This window comes from Quercus lobata, chromosome 10 (assembly GCF_001633185.2).
Source record: "Quercus lobata isolate SW786 chromosome 10, ValleyOak3.0 Primary Assembly, whole genome shotgun sequence".
In the NCBI taxonomy this organism is placed as follows: Eukaryota; Viridiplantae; Streptophyta; class Magnoliopsida; order Fagales; family Fagaceae; genus Quercus; species Quercus lobata.
In genome coordinates this window covers 38,969,257-38,978,901 of record NC_044913.1, presented here as the reverse complement: position 1 = coordinate 38,978,901, position 9,645 = coordinate 38,969,257, and the positions used below count along the sequence as shown (strand labels likewise).

Sequence of the window (9,645 nt, the reverse complement as noted above, 5' to 3'; positions counted from 1 at the left end):
TGCATATACAGTAACTAAATTAGGTACTGAACAAATCTGTGATTATGTGGTTTTTAATAACCCACTATCTATGGTGAAATTCCGTTGATATTTTATAAAGTTTAGCTCTTTAGTCCTTATCGGTTTGTATATTATATATTTACACCCTATTTACCAAAAAAAATGTAATTTCCCATTCTAAATTTCTTTTTTTAAAGGTTCCATTTTTCTTGTTTGACTCTTCAAACTATGCCCTTGAAAATAAGTATTGAAACTAGAATTATGTATAAAAAAATAAAAACGCAGGTCTTTTAAGTAATTAAGTAGTTGCTAAGGGATCCAGCTGCAATAAACTATTTTACGCGTCAGATACCAAAATAAATATTTGGCACTCCCCACAACGAGGGAAAGAAAAAAGGCAGGTAGTGAGAGAGAGAGAGAGAGAGAGAGAAAACGTGAAATACTTTCTCTCTCTAAATCTTTAAAAAAAAAAAAAAAAATTTATACACAAAAACCGAAAGAACCGCTCTCTGACTCTCCTCTTCTCTCTCTCTCTCTCTCGCTTCTCTAACACATTCTCGTTTTCTCACATTCAACAGCACAAGGCCAGACTTTCACTGTAAGTCTCTATCTTTTAGCTTAATCTTTTTCTACATTATTTACTATGTTTTCCTCAAAAAATTAAAAAAAAAAAAAGTCGTCAAGTCCCTTTTGTTTCTGGCGGGAATGAAGGTTTTGCATTGTTTTGTTTGATTTTTTCACATTTTTTTTGTTTGTTTTCTTGTTAATGGGTTTGTGGGTTTGTTTAGTTTAATGGGTATTTTTTTGCTTATTGTTAAGTATTGCTAGTGACAGTGTTGTATTGGTTTTGTGCTTGTGTTGTACGTGTGGCCCTTTTGAATGGATCCCCAAAAAATACAACTTTCTAGGGTTTCTGTTTGGTCTTTTGCATATGGGTCTCTTTTTTTCTTTCTTGGTTAGCTAAGACGATTGGTCAAAAACAAAGATGATTGGATTTTGAGTACTGGGTTTTGTGTTGTTTCACGTTTTTTATGAGATTTAGAGTACTAGTTTATGTTGTTGTAGCGAAATTTAACATTATTGGGTTTCTCTGTTTTTTGCTATTGCATTTTTGTAGCTTTGTACATTGCTTATATTACTGAATTAATGCAATTATGTTTTAAAGGTTGTTGTAAAACTCTTTCTGGGTTTGTGTTACTGGAAGTGGTTTAGTTTCTTTCTTTTTTGGTTTTTGAGTTATTTTATTAGCATAGAAATTACTACATGTGTTTTTTTAATCCAATTGACATGAGTCATGGTTGCTTAATGGGTCATATTGAAATTATGTTTTGATGTGTACTATGTAGGAGGTGAAGTTGTCATATTTTGGTTTTTTGTTTAATGCTTTTGGTCTCTTCTTAGTCTTTGCACTTGAATAAAAATTGGGGAAAGGAAAATAAGATAGGAAATTCACATCTTATTTAGTATTAATGCTGTTTTTGTTTTTCAAGGACGCGAGAGAAAAAACTTACACCAAGTAAATAAACCATGTTTGGGGTGGTTTCTGTTTTCTTTTCATACATTTCATACGCAACCAAATGCAATGCTTGGATTTATGTGTTGTTACATTTCTTCTAATTGTTAATGTAATTTAAGAATGGTAACAATTATGTTACTTAGGAGGTTGTTCTAAATCTCTATGTATTTGTGACTGATACAGGAGTTGAGTACCACATATTCTGGGTCCTTGGGTTCTTCTTCCTGGTGGTGTACTGAGTTCTCACAATGCCCCTATTGAAAAAGAAGCAATTTTCCTTGGCAGAACCACCTAAGGATTTAGATCCTTGTGAGCTTGTTTACCAAGTTCGTTTCACAAAAGAGATATTTAGGGATTATCAGTATCCTTTTTTTCCGTAAATCTTGAAATTTATTTTAAGTTTTTTTCCCTCTACACTCCATTTGGTTGTGAACAAAAGCAGCTACAAGAAAAAAATAATAATAACAATTTTGGTTAAATTGCTTCCTCCTGATTGGTATTGATTGCATGAAAACCTCAACTCATTGGAGCCTGGTAGTTCTATTAGACTCTGTTGAGTAGAGTTGTTGGGCTGGAAAACTTAAAATAAAAAATTTAAATAATTGCAGCAACCAGATGGTGTCACAAGGCATTGCCATTTTTTTCTACCTTAACCTATATCAGGGAATATTTGAACCGTATAAATTTGTATCGCCAGAGAGTTTGGGTTTGTAAAGTCACTGGGAAAACTAGCTTGACTTATGAGGAGGCTTTGGTATCAGAAAAGCGGGCAGGGGAGAAGGTTCAACAGTTTCCCAAAGAACTTATGGCACCTGTGTTACGTATCATCCAATACAGTATGTACTTGCTTACCACTGTGATGATTAAAAATTTGTTGCTTAAATTGATGTGTTACCCAGCTTTTTCCTTTTACTGTCATTTTAGTTACTAGTAGTGCCATTTGTTTTTCAAATAATGTAGCATTTAGTGATTTTCTGTTGTGCTCTAATTGAATGATTCATAAATCTGGTAACATTTTAAGATTAGATATGCTGTGGGTGTATCTATATTAGTTTTTGTGTATGATCGTCAATTGAATTATGAAGTGTATACATAAATCATTGCCAACTTTAGGGGGCTGTTTGGTTCACAGAGTTTACGATCTCCATGAAGGATAAAAACACAAGCAACTGATTTTGAGGTCTCTTTACAAGTGGATGACTGTTTTGAACAGTATCCAATTGTGTTCTTTTCTTCAATTCCTAGACATTCTGAATTTGAGATTGTAATTTTTTAGTAGGTCAATGCACATATTGTGTCTTTTGAATTAAATTATTGTATTGTCTATATGTATGTGGTGTGTAGCTGATTGCAATGATGTGCCCTTGTTTAGGTGGCAGCTGGAAATGGGTCTATTGTTAAATTTTTCTATACCAAATAGGGACTCAAGAATATTTTGATTGTTGATGGACACAACTATCATTTATCATATAAAAAATACTGAAGATTATATATTTCAGACATTTTTTTTATAAATAATAGTGATTTAATTAGGAAATTATAAATACAATCAGTAAAAAAAAGTACAACTAAAGATTATTTACAAAAATTTAGGAGATGTAAAAACTTTAGAAAGAAGGGACTTGGACACCATCACAAGCCAACGTCCAGTCATACAAAGATCTCAATTGTAAAGATTTAAGCTCAAGAGTAGAAAGCTCATTATACTATAAATAAATAAGTAGAAAGCTCAATAACGTTAAATGTCTGGTTACTCCTCTCTCTAAATAATCCACATAAATGTTCTAAAGTTTGGCAATTCATGTCAGTGTTCTAAAGTCAGCAAAAATTAGGTTTAGTGATCTCTACCTAGAATTTGTATGTTTGAAGGTAAATTTATATAACAGTTTTAACAATTTTGTCATGTTGAATATTACTTGTTCTTTTCTTCTTTTTTTTGGATAGGTAAGATAAACTATCATTTTAAAAAACACTACTTCATGGAAAAAGAACATGAGGTATCCAAAATATTACTTGTTCATCAAACTCACGAATCTTATTTATTGAGTTTTATTGTTTTCATTATTTTTATGGTATAAACTATGACAAGGTGATAGGCAAGCTTGATATTTAGTGCTTCTTTTGTGGTATGAACTATCAAGCTTGATGTCTGTTTTCACATTAATAATTGATTTTCATAACAACTTAAGCTTTTCAATGGATTTTTGAGATGGTACTATTAAGAGAGAACAATGCAATAAATAGAAAATTTTAGTTGGACATTAGTAGTACTAGGATGGGTGACCTGGGAAGTCCTTCTGTTGCAACCCTTTCTTTTCTTATCAAATAAATAAATATAAAAAATTAGTGCTTTATTTATTCCACAAAATAAAAGATGTATTTATATATATATATATATATATATGAGATGTAATTTACCATTCAACAATAACCAAAGGTTATTGCTCATTTAACTCTATAAAAAATGTAAAATATTTTTGCCTTTATGGTTTGTAGATCTTTTTAATGGTTTGAATCAATAAATAATTTTACTAAAATATATAAAATTGGTGATGTCTTATCAATCTTGTTCAGGCAGCCACCCTCTCATAATTTATCCCTATTTTATCATGATTTTTAACTCTTGAATGGTCTCATAGGTTTTCAACAACATGGATGTATGACTGTAACCCCATAAGTTGAGAAAACTGATTCTTGCACATCTAGTGAGTGAGTTCTAACTTCTAATTGAACGTGTGTTGAACTTTGATATTGGCTATGGTTTGGTCGGTTGAAGTAATTTTTCAATGAGGTTAAATTAAATTGTTTGGTTCAAGGTGTCCAAATATTTGCTTCTAATTGGGTGTCTATGTCTTGATTAAAATCAAAAGTTTTGATGTTCAACAAATTTTGTAATTTGTAGGAATGTTGCTTCTTTTTTTCTTGCTTGCTTTTCATATATTATAACTGTGAATAATCTCATCTAATGAAACATCATCCAAGTAGATGGTGATTGTCTGACCATGTTGTCTCATTTCTCTGTGGCAAGAAGAGAAATGGCTTTACTCATCAAAAAAAAGAAGAAGAGAGGTATGGCTTAGGGAGGTGGTTGATGTATACTTTTTTTTTGGAAAGGTTCTTGTGGAAGAATTAAGAATGGTCTCATTTCGAATGTGGCTTGATTTTTATTTCAAGTTTGTTGTTGGTCATCAGTTAATGTGTACCTTTCAAGTTGTTATTTGCTTCCTAGTGGCAATTCAGAGGCAGTTCTATATCTCCTGATCTTTTGTTTTTGCAGGTATGCTTTCACTGAAGGATCTTGCCATAACAATAGCTGAAAAGCTGCAGAAACACTTGTTTGTAGGTGCTGAATTGTATGGAAGGAAGGAAAATGGTGTATTTGCATGCAAAATAACAAAAGTTCTAGATGAGGATCCTGAAAAAATCCAATATGAGGTGGCATGGCTTGACAAAAATAAGAAAGTAATGGAACATTCATTAGTAAGTCGAGAAGATTTAATACAGAAGAAGGTGCTCTTTAGTAGAAATGTTTTGAAGTCTTTTATTCGGGACTCTACGTACCGAAGTGCTCCTTGGGTCATTCATGATAAACTGGCACAAAATCATGGAATTTCAACTGACCTTCCAGAGGAGTTAAGAGACCAAGTTTTCTTCAAGGATGGACTACTAGTATGCAATAAGAAGCGAAGGAAAATTGAGGAAGATGGAAAAATTGAGAAGGTAATATCTATAACTTGAATACTTTTTTTTTCCCCTTTTTTTGGATGAAGTTATGAATTGTCATTCTCATATTTATCATATTCACTATTCAGGAAGCTGGAAAAAATAAAAGGAAGAAAATGGAAGGTGAGAGATTTGATGGCTCAACCATACTTTCTCGTGTAATGCTTTTGAGATCACAAGTCTAACAAAGTTTCATTTTGTCTTATTTTTACTGCCCTCCTGAATTTGTAGGAGATGATGAGTCAATGAAAGAACCAATTAAGTATCCTATCGATGACCTGTTGGTGCAGCCTGGTGCAGATGATCCAGTTTTTACTGACCGCCCTTCTCCATCAAGGGACTTCAATGTTCCGCTTCATTGTGTTGGGGATCTATTAATGGTTTGGGATTTTTGTTCGTCATTTGGTAGGCTGTTGCGCTTGTGGCCATTCTCTCTTGAAGATTTTGAAAATGCAATCTGCCACAAAGACAGAAATGTGATACTCCTTGTGGAAACTCATTCAGCTCTTTTCCGATTGCTCATAAAAGACAATGATGAATATTTATTGGCTGCACGGAAAAGAAATCAAAATCAAAAATTAAAGGTTGGCATCCTATTTATACTTTCATTTTTGTATTTTGCTTTCTTTTCAGCCCCTTTTTTTGTGTGTCAGGTGGGGTGGGGGTTGAACCAAGCTAGAAATATTTGTTTTTTCCCCTTATCTTATCCCGTTTTGTGATTGACTTTCCATTTCAGATTACGCTGATCAATTGGACTGAGTATTTGTGTGATTTTTTGGAAATAACCAAACTTCCTGAATCAAATTTTAGAGCAACTATTAAGCGGGGGCATTATGGCCTTTTAGATGCTCATGCTAAACTTGGAATCTTAAAAGAATTGGTTAACCTAGCACTTCAAACAGATATTTTTAGGGAGAAGTTGGATAATCTTATTGAAGAGCGGCAGGAAATTGGGGCCACAAAAAGGGGGGAAGCATTAGAAAAAGCCAGAAAGAAAAGGGAGGAAAAGGAACAGTTGAAGGCTGAGGCTGACTCCAATGGAGTAATGGATCAACAATTTTTGGAGAGTGTAGAAAGTGTAGCAGAAAATGATAATCACAGTAATCAGAATGGTCATATGGAAAAGAAAAGAAATGGGAAGATCCTTTCATCTCAGCAGGGCAATGCATCAGAGAATTGGTTTTGATTCTTTCTTATTCTACAAAACGTATATTTGATAATGACTTCTTTTGATCTGAGGGTCATAATTTTGTTTTTCCTTTTTTCCAGTGAGGACAAGCTTGCCAACACCACAGCAAAGAAAAAGGCCAAGAAGCTGAATTTGGATGTGGAAGTCCAACCAGATAATGGCAAGGATTCATCTAGGAAGGAAGGGTTGAAATACCTGAAGGATGATAAAAAGGAAGGAACTGAGAAAAGGGACAAAGAACACAGGGTTGAATTCATCTCCTTACCCACTTCTTATTGGATACTCCCTTTGCCTCATAGTGTTGGTCCTCTATTCCATTTTGGGATGTCCCAAATATGGTTACACCTTGAAAAGTCAATAGACATAATGCTAATAATTTTCTAAACTTACCCTTTAATTGATTTGAAAGTCTATATTATTTTTTATTTGAGTTTAAGTTAAAGAAGGAAGTTTTGGAAATCTATACCATTTTATTTGAAAAACAATGCATTAAATGAGGTTCATGTAAAGGTTGGACTCTTTAAACAGGACCAACTATATAGAATGAAGAGAGTATGATTTTTTCTTGTGCTTGTATGTTTTTCTTTGTTCATATTTTCTTGTCATTTTTATGGCAGAGAGAATTTTATGAACGGGAAATGGAGAAACGAGTGATATGCAGAAACCCCTTGGGCAAAGACAGATTTTACAACAGGTATTTGTGGTTTCCTCGTGATGGGAGGATATTTATTGAGAGTTCTGACTCCAAGGAGTGGGGATACTACAGTAGCAAGGAAGAGGTATTAATGCAGCTAAGCTACCTTATATTTATTCTTTTCTTCTCTCTCTCTCTCTCTCTCTCTCTCTCTCTCTCTTTGGGTAATTACATTCACATTCTTGATCAGCTTGATGTGTTGATGGGTTCGCTGAATATCAAGGGGGAGAGAGAGTGGGCACTTAAAAAGCAGCTGGAAAAATTCTATGGCAAAATATGGTCAGTCCTTGACTTCTTCTTGAACAACAAATGGAGTCTTAGAATACCTTCTAACTTCATTTTTGTAAATCTTCATTTCTTATTTCCTTCTTTACTAAAGATCACTTTGTTTCTTTGTTGTTACTCACTTATGCATAAGCTGTAGTTATATGCCAACTTATGAATGTGTTTAATTTTTCTTTTTAGTGTGCACACTTCCACACAAATTCCTATGTTGTTGCACATGTTTTCATGCCTATGTGCACACACTTACTCCTGCATATGTCTGTGCACGTTGGCCTGTACATAATATACACGTGCATTTGTTGGGCTACATGCTTATGATAGACAAGCTTTGTCAAGGGTCCAAACCCAAATCAATGATTTGGGACCAAAGGGCAGTGAAAAAGAGGTTCATGTTGTATATAGGAATACCAAATCTAAGCTTCTATTGCTACATACATGTGAAGGTCCCCAATCAATTGAACTGGTATGGATGGATTAGGCCCATAATAGCTAAGATATTCTGGGGCAGCTCCCCTTCTTATTATGGCTGAAGGCAACAATAGCATGCTGCTGTATATCTAAATGAAAATAAATTCTTCTCTTGAATATTAGACTGGTTGCGATGGAGGGTGGGTCAACTTATTGTCATTGTTATCAATCTAGAGCTGCACTTCTAGTATCATGTTTCCTTGAGGAGGTTTACACGTTTTGCGATATCTTTTTTACTAATACTATCAAGATTTATCCCTTGATGCTTTGATTGTTACAATGATTGATATGGTGGTAGAGCAACACAACTGTTGTATATTTTATTACATCTGGTCAAATCTTTGAAGTTTGCCTTACTATATGCATTTTCACAGTACGGAACTCCAAAAGAGATCAAAGGAATTGGCTCACAAGATTGCAGCAGAGGAGGCTGTGCTTCGAAGATCTACACGTGTACGGGCTCCACCTAGGGAAAATCCTGCTAATGCTTTTCTTAGGTATGTGAACAAGTGGAAGGAAGATTAATTGGGCTTGAGTTTGGTGTTGGGAAAATTGGTTTCATTTAATTTAGGATAGAAGGTCCTATACTCAGTTACATTACTCATTACAAACAGTAGGATCAATGAGTTAAATTTTTTTGGTTACTCCGAGTACATGCTCATTAATTTCTTCAATGGGAATTTGTTAGTAGTACTTACCCCCCAAAAAAGAAGGGAATTTGTTAGTAGGAGGCCAGTGAGTAAGTAGTGGCATAAGGGCATGGAAAGGAAAAGGGATGGAGAAGTTTTTCTTAACCCATTCCTCTGATGAACTAGCATGTAATCATGCCTGACCCTCAAATTTTGTAAATGACTTTTCTGCATTTTTTTATTATAGAGACAGAATGTTCTGCCAGTTCTGGAAACATTATTTACTCACTTGTGCAATGTTTGTTTTCTTCTTTTAAATGCTCCATTTGGATTTCAAGAAATGATGAATTGGTACACGCGTAGATTTTGATTACTTTTTTCAGTCTTACTGGACAAGACATGAAGCTTGATTTTCCGCTTTCCTTCAACTTTTTCAAGCCTTTTATTCCCATCGGAAAATAAAACTCTATTGTTAAGTTACAGCTAATGGCACGAGGCCTATTGCATTATCAGTGCAACCTATGAAGCTTGGACGACATAGGTGATCGGACTGACCACGAAGCTGGACCCTGACCCTATGAATATGGCATATGATTATGGACACCTTAGGTTGTGAAGAAATTTTCATTGTAGTAATGCCTTAATAGATTGGTGCCCAATAAAATTGGATAATGTTTGTTCCTTGCATAAGAAAGTTGAGTCCAGCCCTAGATTTCTCATGTTAATACTAATACTCAATAGCTTTTAGCTGAGTGGTATTTAAATTATATCAGGCCATATCAATGTACTTTGGTTTTGATGAAGAACCAACTGCAGCTTGAGTTCATTGCTGGAGTCAAATTGGGTTTTGGAAGTTTGATCAAGCTCAACTATGTATTTTCGCAGTGCTGCCAGGAGTAAACAAAGCTTAATAAACTTAAAACGGCCATTCCTTTCTATTCTGAGTCTGTACTAGTGCCACCAACACTCTCCCCATGATCACCAAAGTAGTTAAGATTATACAAGGCATGCGTTAGAGCTTGTGAAAATGTTCCTATGTCTCGTGCATGTTGACAATTACATATAATAATTTTCCCATGTATAGCTTCCAATTGGCCTAGTTAACCAAAACCCCATGCTCCTCTTCTAAACCTATTGTTTT

The 9,645-nt window shown here is 34.3% G+C and overlaps 1 protein-coding gene across 2 annotated transcripts; it reads left to right on the top strand.

The window, feature by feature from the left end:
* The first annotated feature begins 388 nt into the window (after positions 1–388).
* LOC115963741 (DDT domain-containing protein DDB_G0282237) lies at positions 389–8,801 on the top strand. Of its 2 annotated transcripts, XM_031082878.1 has the most exons (11): positions 389–598; positions 1,700–1,877; positions 2,180–2,352; positions 4,794–5,236; positions 5,329–5,362; positions 5,471–5,823; positions 5,976–6,418; positions 6,509–6,674; positions 7,046–7,207; positions 7,313–7,401; positions 8,250–8,801. In XM_031082878.1, exons 2-11 carry the CDS (start codon positions 1,765–1,767, stop codon positions 8,398–8,400), a joined length of 2,127 nt encoding a protein of 708 aa, XP_030938738.1. In that variant the 5' UTR covers positions 389–598; positions 1,700–1,764; the 3' UTR covers positions 8,401–8,801. The 2 variants fall into 2 exon arrangements, with proteins under 2 accessions (XP_030938738.1, XP_030938739.1); XM_031082879.1 differs by lacking the exon at positions 7,313–7,401 and having other exon boundaries at positions 8,250–8,788.
* Positions 8,802–9,645: the final 844 nt, after the last annotated feature.

Bases quoted from the DNA above. Each gene is read 5' to 3' on its own strand.
- LOC115963741 (XM_031082878.1), top strand. From the start codon at position 1,765: ATGCCCCTATTGAAAAAGAAGCAATTTTCCTTGGCAGAACCACCTAAG. The intron at 5,363-5,470 runs GTGAGAGATTTG...CTGAATTTGTAG, and splicing joins TAAAAGGAAGAAAATGGAAG to GAGATGATGAGTCAATGAAA. The intron at 7,402-8,249 runs GTCAGTCCTTGA...GCATTTTCACAG, and splicing joins AAATTCTATGGCAAAATATG to TACGGAACTCCAAAAGAGAT.